This window comes from Nicotiana tomentosiformis, chromosome 10, assembly GCF_000390325.3.
Source record: "Nicotiana tomentosiformis chromosome 10, ASM39032v3, whole genome shotgun sequence".
Lineage (NCBI taxonomy): Eukaryota > Viridiplantae > Streptophyta > Magnoliopsida > Solanales > Solanaceae > Nicotiana > Nicotiana tomentosiformis.
This window is the reverse complement of record NC_090821.1, coordinates 54159755-54177482: the sequence shown is the minus strand read 5'-3', so window position 1 is coordinate 54177482 and position 17728 is coordinate 54159755. Positions and strand designations below refer to the sequence as shown.

The 17728-nt window shown below is 39.4% G+C and overlaps 1 protein-coding gene across 3 annotated transcripts; it reads right to left on the bottom strand.

Moving 5' to 3' along the window:
• Positions 1-5366: 5366 nt before the first annotated feature.
• LOC104102883 (uncharacterized) lies at positions 5367-14747 on the bottom strand. Of its 3 annotated transcripts, none has more exons than XM_009610727.4 (11): positions 14512-14747; positions 13376-13676; positions 11669-11746; positions 11012-11550; positions 9214-9846; positions 8903-9057; positions 8129-8340; positions 7871-8004; positions 7446-7792; positions 7268-7371; positions 5367-5801 (listed from the first exon to the last, which is right to left on the bottom strand). In XM_009610727.4, the coding sequence occupies exons 2-11, from the start codon at positions 13656-13658 to the stop codon at positions 5731-5733; spliced, it is 2556 nt and encodes an 851-aa protein (XP_009609022.1). In that variant the 5' UTR covers positions 13659-13676; positions 14512-14747; the 3' UTR covers positions 5367-5730. The 3 variants fall into 3 exon arrangements, with proteins under 3 accessions (XP_009609022.1, XP_009609023.1, XP_018628574.1); XM_009610728.4 differs by having other exon boundaries at positions 13376-13666; XM_018773058.3 differs by lacking the exon at positions 13376-13676 and having other exon boundaries at positions 14512-14745.
• Between the last annotated feature and the right edge of the window lie 2981 nt (positions 14748-17728).

Here is a 17728-nt window from a genome sequence, read left to right as displayed (position 1 = left end):
CTATCTCCGAGATAACTAAGTATAAGTAAAGTTGTTCGTCCATTTTCGGGGTATGAAGTAAAGGCGGGCTCGATAAATACCGCTTCAGTTCCTCCAAAGCCTGCTGACATTCCGGTGTCCATGCAAAGTTGCTTTTCTTCTTAAGTAGTGAGAAAAATCAGTGGCTCCTATCTGAGGATCTCGAAATGAATCGTCCTAGGGAGGCTATCCGTCTCGTTAGTCTCTGCACGGCCTTTACATTATCTACTACTGTGATGTCCTTGATAGCTTTTATTTTATCGGGGTTGATCTCGATTCCCTGATTGGATACCATGAAACCAAGAAACTTGCCCGAGCCAACTTTGAATGCATATTTTTCGGGGTTGAGCTTCATATCGTAATCCCTCAGTATGTCGAAAGTTTCCTGCAAATGTTTTAAATGGTCCTCTGCTCGCAGGGACTTAACTAACATATCATCAATATAAACTTCCATTGATTTTCCTATTTGTTTTTAGGACATTCGGTTTACTAGGTGTTGATAAGTTGAACTAGCATTTTTAGGCCTAATGGCATCACGTTATAATAGTAGGTACCGTACTTAGTGATAAACGAGGTCTTTTCCTGATCCTCCGGGTTCATCTGTATATGGTTGTACTCGGAGTAGGCATCGAGAAAACTGAGAATCTCGTGGCCGAGTGTGGCATCGATCATACGATCGATATTAGGCAAAGGAAAAGAATCCTTAGGGCATGCTTTATTTAGGTCTTTATAATCTATACACGTTCTAAGTTTGTTACCCTTCTTAGGGACTACCACCACATTTGCTAGCCATTCGGGATATTTTACTTCTCGAATGGATCCTATTTTAAGAAGTTTGGTTACATTGTCTTTGATGAAGACATGTTTGACCTCAGACTGGAGCCTTATTTTTTGCTTTACCGGATGGAATTTCGGATCCAAGCTTAGTCTATGAGTGGTTATTTCCGGTGGGATCCCTGTTATGTCAAGATGGGACCAAGCGAAACAGTTCATATTAGCTATAAGAAATTGAATAAGCCTTTTCCTGAGCTCGGGATCTAACCCCATGCCCAGGTATACCTTTCATTCGGGCAGATGTTTGATTAGCGTGATTTGCTATAGTTCTTTGACGGTTGATTGGGTAGCGTCAGAATCATGGGGGACCACGAAGGATCGAGGGACCCCATAGTCATCATCTTCGTCAGTCTTCTGATTCTCTAGTTAGGTCGAGGCTGGCGTTTGTGATTGCTATTTGGTATCCCGTCTCCCCTTCAAATCTGATCCCTTTGTCGATGATAGTGAAGATATCAGAATCACTTCATCGACGACAAATATTTATTTTGCGATCGGTTTCTCCCCGTAGACCATTTTGATTCCCTCCGATGTTGGGAATTTGAGAACATGGTGAAGGGTCGAGGGCACTGCTTTCATGTTGTGGATCCATGGCCTCCTGAACATGGCGTTGTATCTCATATCGCCCTCGATCACGTGGAACTTCATTTCTTGGATGATCCAGAGCATATATACTGGCAAGATTATCTCGCCCTTATTAGTTTCACTTGCCATATTAAATCCGTTCAGTACCAGGGTTGCGGGCATGACCTGGTCCTGTAGACTGAGTTGCTCTATGACCCTTGATCGAATGATGTTGGCCGAACTACCTGGATCAATTAACACACGCTAACTTGAGTTTTATTCATAAGTACAGATATTACCAGCGCATCGTTATGGGGTTGCATGATTCCTTTCGCGTATTCGTCACTAAAGGACAAGGTTCCTTTAGGTGTGTAATCGTAAGTACGAGATCGTTTCTCACTTACAATCGACATCTTAGTGCGTTTAAGCACCGACCCCTAGGGGATATCGACCCCTCCGATGATCATGTAGATGATGTGTTGTGGCTCTTCTTGTTCGTTTTGTCTATTGAAATCTCTATTTTTGAAATGGTTTTTGGCCCGATCACTTAAAAATTCTCGAAGGTGCCTTTCATTGAATAACCGGGCTACCTCCTCTCTCAACTGCATACAGTCTTCAGTTCTGTGGCCATGGGTGCCATGATATTTGCACATTTGATTGGGATTTCTCTAGGCTGGATCAGACTGTAGAGGTCGAGACCACTTAGTATCTTTGGTGCGTCCGATAGCCGACACGATGGCGAATGCATCGATGTTGAAATTATATTCTGATAAACGTGGTGCTTCTTTAGGTCCGGTATGCCTGTAGAACCTATTCTTGTTCATCAGCCCCCGAGACCCCTAGTCTCGATCACTTCTCATTTCGCCTCGTACGGAGTTGCATGCAGGTTCGCTATCCCTACGATCTCCGTTATACGGCTGATATCAGTCCTTGTTCGACCTTAGTTCTCGGTCGATGTCCCTTTTAATAATGAACCCAGAACCCAACTGGTCGTCTTCAATTCTAATCTTCGATTGATATCGATTGTGTACATCGGCCCAGGTAACAGCTGGGTACTCGATCAAGTTCTACTTCAACTGTCGTGAAGCCATCGAGCTTCGTTCATTCAGACCTTGAGTGAAAGCTTGAACAACCTAATCGTCCGTGACCGGTGGTAGATCCATTCGCTCCATTTGGAAACAAGATACGAACTCTCTTAGCATCTTGTTATATTTTTGCTTTACCTTGAAAAGGTCCGACTTCTTAGTCTCGACCTTTATGGCTCCGGCATGTGCTTTTTACGAAAGAATCTGCAAGCATAGCAAAAGAATCGATAGAGTTAGGCGGTAAATTATGATACCATACCATTTCCCCTTTTGACAGGGCTTCCCCAAACTTCTTCAATAATACGGATTCGATCTCGTCGTCTTCTAGATCGTTCCCTTTAATGGCATATGTGTAAGATGTGACATGTTCGTTGGGGTCGGTCGTCCCATTATATTTAGGAATTTAGGGCATGCAGAACTTCTTGGGGATCGGTTTGGGAGCCACGCTCGGGGGGAAGGCTTTTGTACGAATTTTTTGGAATCCAAGCCCTTCAATACCGGTGGTATCCCCGGGATCTGATCAACCCTGGAGTTATAAGTTTCTACTTTTTTGTCGTTTGCTTCAATCCTCTTTTCTCCTGACTCAATTCGTTTTGTTAGTTCCTCGAGCATCCTAATAATTTCGGGATTAGTCCCTGATTCTTGTTCATTTGATTTTACTACAACTGGCCCCGTTTTGTGGGTGACTTCTCGAGGTGGACCGGGCTCGACCCTGCTTGGTGCCTGGGTTTAGCTCTGCAACTGAGCTATTGCTACTTGTTGAGCTTGCAACATTTCAAAAATCATACGCAGACTGATCCCTTTTTCTCCAACATTTTGGGTATTTCGAACTGCAGATCGAGTTCCACCATGAATGCTGTTTTCGGGGTCGGAACGTTGGTTCGCCTCGATGGCCACATGTGAATTAACGTCAATTGGATCTACGGCCCGAGCTCCAACGGGATCGACGAGTGGCCTTTCATCCCCGGTCGCCAGGTTGTTGTTCTCATCTTGAAGGCTAGCTTCGTTGTCGATAGGTTGGGCCATTAATTGAGAGTTCGTCGTTTTTAACCTGAAATCAAAAACACTTCCAAGAGCAAGTGTAAAATGGTGTGTTTTGTAGAGATTCGTACCAAATAACCACTGTTATCCTTGGCCCCACGGTGGGCGCCAAACTGTTTATCCGAAAACGGATAGAGTTGAATTTATACGTGGTTCTAAGGATACGTGGTATAAATTGGTACAAATCGGAAAAATAAGTAGAAATATATCCAATATTGACTGTAAAAAGGAATTAATACAAACCAAAATTGAGTAGAGAATGATTTATAAATGAACAAGATGAATCAATGTTCAAAACCCAAAAAAGGATAATCTTTACTATATGTGTGTAAATCTCAATAATCTTTGAAATGTGAGAGTGTATCAATGTATGGATCCCCTTACATAAATGATAGTCACTCTTAATATAGTGGAAGAACGCTACTTTGAATATAATTAAAAATATATAGTGGGATCCCATGATAGATTAGTTAATTAGTTTTTCCTTAATTTGCGCCGAGATTCTCTCCCCTAGTGCGGCTACAACGGCTCTTTGTCTCTTGGCTCGATCTTGGTCGGTCTTGGTATCGGTCGGTCTCTGGGTCTCGAGCTCGATATTGACTCGATCTCGGTATTGATCGGTCTCTGGATCTTGAGCTCGATAACACCACTTCACATCATAGCTCGATTTTGACTCGAGCTAGATATTGACTCGAGTTCGGTAGTGATCGGTCCCTGAATCTTGAGCTCGATAACCTGGCTTCATATCTCATCTCGATATTATAATGACGACCCTCAGTCCATCATGTTTCAATCTTGACTAATTACACGAAGGGCAAACTCGATTTTGACCGTATACAAGTGTAAGAAGAGAGTAACATGAGTTTAGAACATAAGAGGGTTATTATATTCGAAAGGTGGCAAGAATACAATTTTCCCAAAAGAAAGCTTAGTTTTCTACAATTTGCAAATTCAAAGGGTTAATGTTTCTGTCACGCACGTAAAATGTGGCTCGCCCTTTCATATGCAAAAGGTCAGCAGCCTTATTGAAAAATTACCTGACCATAACCAGCTCGACATGACTTAAGTAGGTCATGAGCTTATCTACCACTCCCAACTAGCTCTTGATACGTCAATTCACGATTGATACTCTATGTACTTTGACCATAAACAACAAGAGTACATTAGAGAATAGAGTTTCTAGTCCAAATACAACGGATCCCAAAAAGCTTAGGATTGAGGCGTAATTGCATATTGTTGTAGTACTCTGTGGCAGAGCTAAGGAATGCAAGAGGGTTTTCAATCACTATTATTTTTTATGCATATATATACAGTAAATATTGAATCCCCTTAACACAATGTATGTTTACTTTTTAAAATTTTGACTTCTTTTGGTGAAAATACTGGCTTTGCCATTGATAGCAGTCCAGTACTTTGAATATAAAAAATTGGGCAACTAGAGTGAATATTAAAGATGTTCCCTCAATATGGGGACACCAGGGAAGGGAATGGAAAAACGGGCAAGTCTAGTTAAACTGGAGTCATTTTCATTTTATTTCGTCAAAATTGAATGAAACATGTTTTGTACATCTATCTAAAAGTCTCAAATTCGAGCTCTTAAAATAGAAAACCATTCAATAGATAACACTTTACGCCTTGGTGAAGTCGTCGGATACTTGTAGAAAAGAAGAAGAAAAAAAAGCTTATCAGGACAAGCTGGTTGTGTAAAAAGGCAAGAGCAGTTACACCAGATACACTTGACATAGATCAAAGAGCAAATTAAAGAAAATGGATTGAACACCCAAAACACAGAGAGCAAGAATTCTCCAAGAATCTGAGACCTGACCATCCTGATCAATTATGGTTTTGTTTCTTTAGAATAATATCAATTATACACAAACATGATACTATTCCTTTTGCTTTTCACTTCTCCCCCTGGTAGGTGTTTCGAATTGAACATAACACCATCTACAAAAAGGTACAGACATAATTTCTACGCATAATCCATTATCCTTTAGTTCGTCAATCACATGCCATTTCTAAAGACTAGCATATGAAACCGGATACAAAATAAAACTACACAAAATCATCAATCACACAAGAGATACCTCAAATTTACATCTCAACCGCGCATCATCTATGTATGATACTTGCACTAAGCGTATCTTTCTGTCCGCTTATGCTTTCGCATCCAAAACCTGAATAGTCCACCTCATATGATCCCAGTGGAAATGCTTGAAGTTGCATTAATCTTCAGCGAATGCTCGGGAATATACGTTACACCTGCCAATGCAGAGTATTTGTCTCAGTAAATTCATTCTCTTACAATGACTTCAACTTGCTATGTACTCAAATGACCACAAACAAAGAAAATCAACAAGCAATACCACAAGAATCAAAAGGAACAAGCAGATAGTAGCACATACAAAAGAACATTTTCCACAATTTTTTGAAAAATTAAAGACGACACATGCACCAGAGGAAGCGTTCACTCATACTTTTACAATAAATTTTCTCAATTAGTTCATAAAATATAACACAAAATGGACTAATTATATCAAGGGCTTACTCTTCTTTCTGCAGTCTACCCGACAAGGATGGTGCAAGAAGAAGAAGAATGGAAGGCACAGATAATTAATAAAGACAGCTAAAAATGATTATACACCACATGGAGAGCACAGTCAAATTCTTTGGACAGGTGAAAAATAAAACCAAAGAAAATGGTTGCGGACTCAATAACTTGGACATGCTCACTGAAGCATAGTTCCATTTGATGCTGGAGGCTTGTAGAGATCTGGAGAATAGAGTGTATCATCAAATTGAAACACCCTGAGATTGAGAAAACTAAGAAACATACATAAAGAGGGAAAGGATTAAAGTGGGGTATTCATTTTTTCTTCATTTCTTTCTTTATCAGAAAATCTGGTCATTAATTTGGATGTTAACACGAGGGGAAAGTCACATATTTACAGAAGCTTAATATTTCCCACACGAAATTGGGGCAAAACCATAGCTCAATAAGTTCTAATATTCATAAAAACAAATTACAGTCCTTTTCCATCTTGATACGCGTTTTAAGAGGATTACTGTCATGTCATCCAATCCTTTGTTTTCCCTTCACAAGGCCAAATATGGGAAAGAAATTCTCCTCCTTTCTTTTCCTCTTAACTGACCTCATCTCTGTTCTTTTGATCCAAATAAACCCCAAAACAAAATTGTCAAGGCAAGTGTAACTCATATCCTGCGCTAATTTTTGAGTAGTAATTGAAGCAAGAGCAGGAGAAAGGAACCAAAGGAAATAAGATATGAATCAGACTTCCTGGTATTTCTTATATTCAGGTGAAAATGTTAACAAAAAGCTCATCCATTTCCAAACTTTTGCAAAAACCAACATCACCATGCCTTTTATTTCTTTAGGGTGCAACCTTTGGTCATAAGTTCATTGTGTTGTAATAAGATGGACCTGTGAATTCGTAATTCACAAGGTATTGAGGAGGCTAGGTATTATAACCGCCTCTCCACCCTTCACGCATTTCTTTTTCGGGAAACTCGTATATGGGCAGGGGTTGATGCCAAATTCCTGCCACCTCAAAGGATATTTAAATAGAAGGTAGGAAACAAATGTAAAACTTTGAGCTCTGCTAATACATATATCGGCAGGGATTGATGCCAAATCCCACCACTTCAATGCGGATATTTAAATTTAAAAAGGCAGGAAATAAATTTAACAATTTGAGCTCTGCTAATACCTTTCTCCTTAACATCAATCTGTAAAGAATCAAGTGTGATTATACCATCCGTCAGGGGGAGTAGTTCAAGTTTGATGGTTGCTGTAGATTGAGAGGGCACACATCTGAAGCCACCAAGAAGAGGTGTAAGGTTAAACTTCGAATGAGCAATAAAGAAAATTAACAGATAAATGCTTACCCTAAGGGAACTCTGCTCTGCAACCATAAATGTGTACAACCTAAATCGCCATTTGGAAGCACATCAGGTATGGGAGTGGCCCTCTCACTAAATGAAACTGATTGAGAAAGATTTTTCCCTTCCGGTACTTGATTAACTGATACCAAGCTATTGCTCTGAGCAGCAGTTATTTGCTTATCAATACTCACTCTCTCTGTGAAATCAGAAGAACCAATGAAGGGACTCATTGGTGATGTTGGTGAAGTGCTCAATGACACCACAGAAGGTGGGGATGTAAGGGAAGCTGGAGCAAGCACTGTCATTGTTAGATCTTGTGAAGTCAGGTTTGATGCCTGAAGAGTTAAGACCTGACAAATTGAACAATTTAAGAGAAAACCTTCATCTTGACAAGTAAAAATACATGTATTCTCATATCATGTTCAAACCTGTACTGGAAGCTGAGCACCTCCTTCAAAAGACCCAAGGGTTTGTTTTGTCATTTCAGATGCAACAGAGATCATAAGGTCCCTAGAAATTCGTGGTCTCCAGCTTGTTGGCTGCTTGAAGAATAACTTTGATTCTACAAGTATCCACAGAAGATCCGAGAACTTAATGAGATTAATAACCCATAATATTTTTCAGATACATATACCTAAAAAGAGTTCCTTTTTTTTTTTGGATAAATACCTAAAAACAGTTTCTACCTGTGTAGTTGCATCGACATGATACCAGAACTGCATACTGATCAGTAGGTGACCCAATAATTCTTTCCTCAATATTGGAGAAATGGTGCCATGTTGACGCTGCGCTTCTAGAATGTACCCGTGAAGATCGAAAAGTTTTTCCACTATGGCCGCTGGAGCTCTTCAAGATGGGATTGACTGGTTTGAGAACGAAAGAGTGTTCTTCACCTCTCCTGCAAAGGGCGGGCATATTGCAGTTACTCTCTTTAGATTTTCAATCCAGCAGTAATAACAACTCCAACAATAAGTAAGGCCAACACTGGAGTTGAAGCTAGCAATAAAAAATAATAGCCTTAATCTAGAAACACCTAACCGATGACTAGTGGACTTAGTTTAAACATACTTGGAGAAAAGTAGTAAGATATTCAAATTTCCTCCAATGTCAATATTCGGCTTGATCACTGGTAATTGGCTAAAAAACAGCAGGTTTAAAGAAATTCTAATCCTGATGTAATATTTTCAGATTTCTTAATAAGACCTGCCTCAATGGAAGGGATGCTTCTGTTTCTGTTGATGGTCAATATATGTTCCAATCTCCCAGTAACAGAGAAGAATAAACACTAAACAAATGTAGATTAGGAAAAGTTCAAGCGCTAAATACAAATTTACATACACAAGGCCAAGAAGTGAAGTTTGTTGTGAGTCAGCACACTAGCACTATTCATAGTGGTTAGAATTAGATAAAGAAGATAAACCCTTATTAGAAAAAGATAAAGGAGATGAACTGCAGAAAACCTGAGGACCAAATTTGGCAAACTATAGTCATCCCCAGCTTCAATACATGCAATTGGTAATGATAACGGAGGACCACTTTTTGAAGCTTCTTCAAAAATGATTGTTACGGCATCTATGTAGACAACAATGTCAGGTGCATTTGCTGGACAAACATTCTGCAAAGATTACTAATTTCATATTAATCGTCTAGACATGCCCAAGCCATAAGGTACATTAGATTCCTACCTACATTGATATATCCAGTAAAAAGTTCTAATACATAAACAATGAGGGAGTTGATGAAGTTACTCAGGCTAATGAATCAAACCCACCTTGATCTGGACACAAAGGAGATCATCTGTATTGCAGTCAGCAGCAAAAGAAGTAATTTCTACCGGTTGAATAATTTCAATTTTCCTCCTCCATCTCCTTCCAGGAATGAAAATACCTTCTAAACCACAACGAACAGAAAATCTTTCTGGCTCTAGAGATACACCTCTAAAAGATAAAAGCCCTTCACTCCCAGTCTTATCACTCTTCACTGACCTTTGAAATGAAAAACGTTCCCAATCTTCTGGACTAAAACTTGGTGCAGCAGTGGAGGTTGTAACAGACGGAGGTGGTGCACTATTTGGTGGAAGTGAAGACATGGAGTAACTTCTAAAGTTACCAAAAGAAAAGAGCTGCGATCCAGAAGATCCAGATAAGGTGGGCTTTGTGGACGTACTACGAATGCTCGCGCTAGAACTTAACTGAGGCGGGGATAAAGGTCGTGCTGAAGGGGGAATAGAATTGTCTATAGGAAGTAGCCATTTCAACAGTTCACCACAGGGATCCTGCTTTGCATAAGTCAAATTCTCCTCGTTCAAAGACGACAAACTTCTCTCCTGATACTTCTCAAATTGAAGAATTTCCAGCACCGGATCTCTCACAAACTCAATACCGACATTTACTTGTAAAAGTACCTGCATCCTTCCAGACAACAAAATTGAATCCACATCAGTCGTTCTCCAGGGCAAAAGACATACCAATTAAGTAATACAATCCCAAGTCTGGAAGCACAAAAAGAGCGGGAAAAGAGGAAACGTTTTTCATACTTTGATTTAAACTTTCACACCACTAAAACAATACTTGTCTAAGATCTGTAGTTTTAGTTTTTTGTTTGATACATAAGATCTGTAGATATAATTGTCTTCAGTGGAAATTATAGACTTGAATAAGGAGATAATATAACAAGGGATGAGATCCGTAGAATCCACTTTCTCACCCTGCACTACATTGAACAGTAAAACCATTCTTCTGTAAGTTGTTCTAAAGAACCCATCTTGGCCTGGAGAGAACACATTCATAATTTCCTAGAATTTAGAACTTTCAAGTTTCATAACCCTCACAGAAACCCAAAATTTGAGAGTCATCCAATTCAACACCAAACAACCTTCTCCTGGACACTGATGCCGCTCTCTCAAGAACCACACTCTACAAAATCCATTGTTACCCCTCCCAGAACTCCTTTCCAAACAACCTCCATCCCTGTGGAAAAGCTTATGTAGGACATCAGACCACCATCTCCACATCTAAGATGTTGTTTTGACTGGACAACAGCAGATTTTTGGAACTTTTGTAAACACAAGCTGAATATGGCTTCTTTCAACCAGGGGTGGATCTAGCATGTAATATATGGACTCTACATGTTAAAAATCCACTAAATAAGTACAAAATAACAGATTTCCAACCAAGTAAATTAAATGGGCGATGGTAGAAGCCCAAACTCGAACCCATAATGTTAAAATTCTGGATCTGCCTCTGCTTTCAACCACGTAAATCCTCTTTGTCACAGTTGACATTTCCTACAATCAAGAAATTGTTTCTTGTAGAGCTGCTAACCATGTGCTAAGTAATACAATCAAGAAACTATGTTTCTTGTAGAGCTGCTAACCATGAGCTAAGTAACAGGAAACAGGTTCATGCAGGCATAAGTTCAATATAAGAACAGAAACATGACAGCAGATACCAAAGCCAACACTATGAAAGAAACAGAATGCAAAAGGTTATGGCATGTGGTTTGGTTTGTAGACATTTCACTAGAGATTAAGTATAACTGCAGACACTACAAATTTTTGCCAAACATACCACTATATCTCCATTTGGAAGGGCACAACACTTGACAGCATTTCTTGCCACTCCACCAGAGGTTCTAGCATCAAAGTTTCCCTTATCAGTGGAAGTACTCAAAGATAGCTTCTTTTTAAGTGTCTTTACTGCTTCTGAGCCATCTGCTCCATTCATATCAGAGACTTCCTCCATAGCTTTTCTTTTTGACCACAGAGGCTCATTAGACTCGGCAATTCGAGCGAAAAAGTGAGAATTGTTAAACCTTTGTACTAGTGATTCTGTTTGTCTTTTGTAATCTTCCAATCTCAACAGAGATTCACCAGCAAAAACCTCCTTTTCAGGATCAATCTTTGCATTACCATTCTCACTCACACTACTATCATCCACTGCTCCTCCAGGGGAAACAGACCCCGAATTACTTCCTGTGTTACCATTTTGTTTCTGGTTGCTTTGTCCTATACCATTTTTATTCATGACGGCCGCAACTTTAAAAGGTGTAATAATTTCTGTATCCTGCTTATAGGCTGAGAGACATGCAAGTATATGGACCTGTTCACCTATAATTGATGAAATTTTAGAAATAAATAAAAGAGGAAATCTGAAAAAAGGTGTACGATGATATAAAAACAGAGGGAGAGGAGGAGACAAGAAAAGGAGATTAACAGTTGTAGCTACCAGGTATAACAAAGAAACGGTCCAGTGAGCATATGGATGATATATCTGATGCCTCACTCCAGTTATCAGGAAGCCTATCTGGAAAGGCATGTCAAGACTTGGTAATTAGTTCATTAGATATGAGTTCTGAATTACTGGACAAACATTTTGAATGTCGAACACTATTGAAGCAAAAAATAAAACAGGTCAGACGGAAAAATCAAGCACACCAATTAGATTTCATCCAAGACAAAATTAAGTATTACATAAATATATGAAAGACAGAATTACAAAATATATTAGCTTTCAGAAGATGAAGAAAACAACATTTTGTGAAAAAAGAAATAGACGAAAGTCAGGACTATTTGAATCCTTCTGTACACCCAAGCTTGAATAGTCCAAGAGCTTACAGAAAAAGTAGAGATGAAATAGAAGACAGCAGAAGTACTCTTCACGATGCAACTTTTCAGTGTTGTTCCTGAATATTACAGATAAAACTTTTGAAGGTTTAGATCCTTGACTAATAGTTTGATCCAGCTAAAATGCCATTGCCAAATGCCAAGCACTGCTAGGAACAAATCAGACTTTCCTATTTTAAAAAGTTTGATACGTAAAATATTCACAGAATACTTGCAGTAATTATGATCCAAAACTATATATAATAATGTTGGGAACTAGAATAAAAGAAAGTACCTTACCCTGCATTCTTATCAGAACTGAAGTGATGATCCACAATAAAAGTTATAAATGATACCCTTCAGTTTAAACAAGGAGGGCAAAAGATGCTAACATTTCCAATCTCTAGATTTTGAACTTCATGGATTCGGGATTCTAGGACAGTGACCTCAGATGCTAATAACTGCATTTGAAATTTAATATTTGTCCATAATTAGTGGACATCTTAACACATATGTAGGGTCTAGGCCAAAGCTATTGGATTCGGCCAAACCCATAGCTTACATTGTGGATCCCCCTGTTTCCAAGCACTCAATTCAGACACCCATGAGTAACTTACTGAATGGAACCAAGAGCATATAGCCGAAAAGGACACTAGGCAGGCCATCAATAGGTATAAAACCATCCGACTCCCTCTTAGAAAAGCTCCCAACCTTTGGAGAACATAAGAGTTGAATTCACAAACTGTCCACTGAGAAGAGAATATTTGTACAAGTGCTTTCCCTCCTTCAAAGAATGGACAATCTTCCATAATAACTATGGTAATCTAAAGTTTAAAATCGCTATTGAGACCAGTAGGATGAATACAAGCGATAGTTTGACAACAGGAGTGTAGATTAAACTCCTAACAAGATTCTTTCTCACAACTTGAGGTAGAAGGACATTATAAAATTCGGCGTAAAGCTACTATACCAATCTGTACTGGAGATTTTTAGGCAATAGAATTTCTAACTTTGAAGACAAATGACTCCAGAGAGGCTTGCAACTCGTCCAGACAGAGAGTAATAAGGAGTCCACACAGTTAAGGAAATAGAAATTTCCTATAGATGTCGAACAAACTCCCACTCCGTGGTAAAGCAATTCAGAGTACTCTCCATTTCTAACAACTAATGCATATGGCCATATGCTACGTATCAATATAGTCCAAGACATGTGATGTAGCACATCTAATCGGTAATGGGCATACAGATACAGATGCCAAGCATCAAGAGCAAGGCGGAAAACAAAAAAGCTTAGACTTCAGAGAAAAGGAGAAAAGAAGGAAGATGTTACCCTTTGGAATAGTTATCCATCCTTCTTCATCTTTAACATCAATGTGGTTGGCAACAAATCGAGAATTGGTCCTCTCATTTGCATCCACAAGATCTTCATCCACATTCCCATATTCATTACCCTCACCATCGTGTTTCTCACCCTCTGGAAAAGGATCTTCAGCAATAAGACCCTCTAAAGTAGTACTTGGTTTGGAAGCATGGTTTGGCTCCGATTGAACTTCACGAGCAGGTGAGTGCTCGGAAGCTGCAGTCTGATTAGACCTCAGCATCAGGAAGTTCATGATTTCCCCTGTAACTACCTACAAAAATGAAATCTTAGCTTTCATTATCCAAACTTAATCCTAGACTCCTAAAAGTACACATATGTGTGCGTGTGTTAATTTTCTAAGCGCACAGAGAGTTCAAGTACAGCCAAGGAGTGTGGGGACGGATGCGATCCCTCCATCGGTCTCAAGTTCGAACCTTGCGAATGGAGAAAACCATAGTAGGGCTTCCTCCTTTAATGGCCCTACATGGCATGAATCCAGATTAACGGACCAGTCAGTGGCCGAGCCAAATAGACTAAAGGTTAGTCAGTTGAACACCCTCATCTAAAGTCTACATTGTATGTAGAAAATTATACCGCATATAGGTCAAAAATCACTTTCTATACATATATATATATATATTAAACTTTGAACATCCTTAGCTGATATTCCTGGCTTCATCACTGGACCAGTGGTTTGCGAGTACCGGATGTTTATCCCCAAATAATAGAGTTCCAGTTAGGGGCAGTGGGTGCACGCATGCTGGATCTACCCAGGCTCAAATCATTGCCTTTTCTACTCAATTACGATCATATGCTTGTAACCAACTCATTAGATTGTAATAATTTGAAAATATAACTGTAGCATTTGTGTTTCTGCTTCGAAGAAACCACTACATTTATTCAACTAATAAACACGACAAACATAAGTTACTAGAAAATGAGTATAATAACTGCAATAATTAGTAAATTAGATAAATAGAAACTGTGAAGCGATAAGGATCCAACAGATATAGAATAGGGCTTTGTGAGGTATTGGATCACTACTTAGGAATTTGAGGGAATTTGTAATAGAATGAGGAAATGAAAATCGGAAAGTGAAGTGTAACCTGATCGGAGAAGTCGCCGGAGAGGAGAGCCGAGAGGTTGCGATCAGGAACACGGTGGTGGACCGGTGGTGAGTCGGCTGAACTCGGACCGGGTTTAATATGCCCTGGGTGATAGGCTTTGGATCTGTGTCAGAGGTTCGATTTTTTAAGTACTCACTTCGTTCAGTTTTTGAGTTTCAATTGTTTTAACAATGACAATACCCAACGTGAGGGATTACTTGTATTTTGAGTGACCTTAGTTAAGAGTATAAACTACAAAAGGAGATGTTATTTTACTAGTACCACTGTTTTAATTACTTTTTGACTTCTCTCTCTCTCTCTCTCTCTCTCTCTCTCTCTCTCTCTCTCTCTCTCTCTCTCTCATCTATATATATATATATATATATATATATATATATATATATATATAAATATAAAAAGTTGGATAATAACAATTTGATGTCGCACTCTCTAATGCTAGGATTCCTATTTATCTATTCTCTCATTTTTTTTTTTGGCCTTTTTCTCTTAGTTTTCCCATGGGAAAAATGCTGAAAATTAGATATAACCTATTTACATCTTTCTCAAATATGTCTTATTAATTTCTTTCCTTATTACACTGGCCACACAAAAAGATTATAACGTAGGAGTTACATAATATTGCTTTTAATTCAGAAACTCTATTGTCACTCAATATATTATTTTTTCTGTAAAATTGTGAGTGTCAGTGTACCATTAGTATGATAGACAGGCGGAATTCGTGTGGATTCACATGGTGGTCATAGGCAGCAAGGAAGGTGGAGAAGAGAATATATAAGGTGGGGCTCGATTTTGCTGCATAAAGAAGAGCCTTCACATGGTGAAATAGTGACGGCGGCTGCGGCTTAGGAAGGTAGGGATTTTGGTTAGGTTTTTCCTTGTAGAGCGTAAAATGTGTGAGAAATCCTATGTGAGTGGATGAGTGTATTTTTTGTGAATTGTATTGGTGTCTGAATTTTTGGTTTAGTGTGTGAATATGGCAGGTTTAGTGTGTCGTGTCTATGAATGGGTGAATTTTCTATTTACTGTATTGTCACGATTCGAAATTCTCACCGTTGGGACCGTGATGACGCCTAACATTCTATTTGCTAGGCAAGCCGACGTTAGAGAATTATTAATCCAATCCTTATTCAATTAAGTAAATAACAGCAAGGAAGCTAAAATGAAATACAGCGAGTGCGGAATAATATAACAACTTCATTAATTACTACCACCCGGATCTGGAGTCACAATTCACGAACTTCTAGAATTTTCTACAAGTAAAAGTTTGAAAGAAATACAACTATTTGAACGAAAGAAACAGTAAAAAAAAAAACTAAAAAGATAGACGGGGACTTCAAGGTTTGTGAACGCCAACAGATCTATCTTGAGTCTCCAATGAACCAGTCCGAGCTGCTACGCTTCTCGATCAGCTGGGACCAATACCAAAATCTGCACAGAAAGTGCAGAGTGCAGTATCAGTACAACCAATCCCATGTACTGGTAAGTGTCGAGCCTAACCTCGATGAAGTAGTGACGAGGCTATGACAAGACACCTATATAACAAACCTGTGCAATTTAACAGTATATGTACAAATAACAGCTAAACATGTACTATTGGGAAGGGGAACATGCTGGGAGGAATACGAGATAGAGAACTACAACAGAATGGTAACTTGAACAGCCAATATACTATGAACCAATAAGAACAAGTAAACACAGTAAAGGAAAACTGCATGGCATCACCCTTCTTGCTTTTACTCTCAACCTCACCATAAAATCAATAGAAACGACACGGCATCACCTTTCGTGCATTAACTCTCATAACATGGCACGGCATCACCCTTCGTGCATTAACACTCATAATATGACACGACATCACCCTTCATGCATTAACACTCGCAATATGGCACGACATCACCCTTCGTGCATTAACACTCTCCCTTACCATAATACAATGAACAAATAACAACAGGGAGATAGAATAAAAAGTACAAGCCTTACTTCAATATTTGGTTCCACAATATCAACATCAACTTCGGAATCAATACTCAGTTATCACCAGGAGATCCATAAACATGATAAGAACGATCAATTTAACAATACTAGTCTAAACATGGATAACATGAACAAAGGAAGCTATAATTGCAAGAAACCAAGCCCCACCCGCATGCTTTAACCCGACTACAACGCATAAGTACTCGTCACCTCACATATACGTTGTTCCCCAATATTTAAACATATAGCAAATAGACAAACAAGTCATATTCCCTCAAGTCAAGGTTAACCACGACACTTACCTCTCTCCAAAGGCCACTCAATGCTCAATTACCACTTTTTCTCTAGAATCCACCTCCAAACCACTCGTATCTATCCACAAACGACTCAATAATATCAAATATTGCTAAAAATATTAATTACAATGCATAAATTTAGATTCCCCAAACTTTTCCCCCAAAAGTTAAAAATCGACCCAGGCCCCTTAGTCAAAACCCGAGGTTCGGACCAAAATCCATTCACCCATTCACCCCTGAGCCCGATTATGTAATTAGTTTCGGAATCCAACCCCAAAATGAGGTCTAAATCCCCAATTTGTAACCCTCCCCCCCCCAATTCTTCCTAAATCCCAAGTTTTCTTCAATGAAAGAACAAAGATTAAGGCTAGGAATTTAATGGGTGATGATAGAAATGGAAGAAAATGAGTTAAAGAGTACAAACCTATGAATTGATGTTGAATTTTCTCTTCAAAATCGCACCTAAGCCGAGCTCTAATGGAGAGTTTATGAAAATGGGTAAAATTCCATTTTGGTTCTGTTTTAAGGTCTGGGCGTCAGGCTTTTTTCGCGTTCGCGAAGGGCCTGCCGCGTTCGCGATGAGTAGCAGCCCGAGTGGCTTTAGCGTTCATGAGTCCTCCTTCGGGTTCGCGAAGGCTGTTCCCCTTGGCCTTCGCGTTCGCGAGCCAATGCTCGCGTTCGCGTAGAAGAATGACTGACCCCTCCCTCAGGTCCCTAAAGCTTCGCGTCGCGAGAAACTAGTCATGTTTGCGAAGGGTAAGGCCCCCATTGCTTCGCGTTTACGACCCAGGTACCGCGTTCGCGATTAAGAAAATCACCCTGCCGCAGTTTACTCTTCGCGTTCGCGAGAGTACCTTCCCGAACGCGAAGAAGAAGACACCAGATAACAGCTGAAGCACAAAAAAAATAGATTTTCTAAGTTTCAA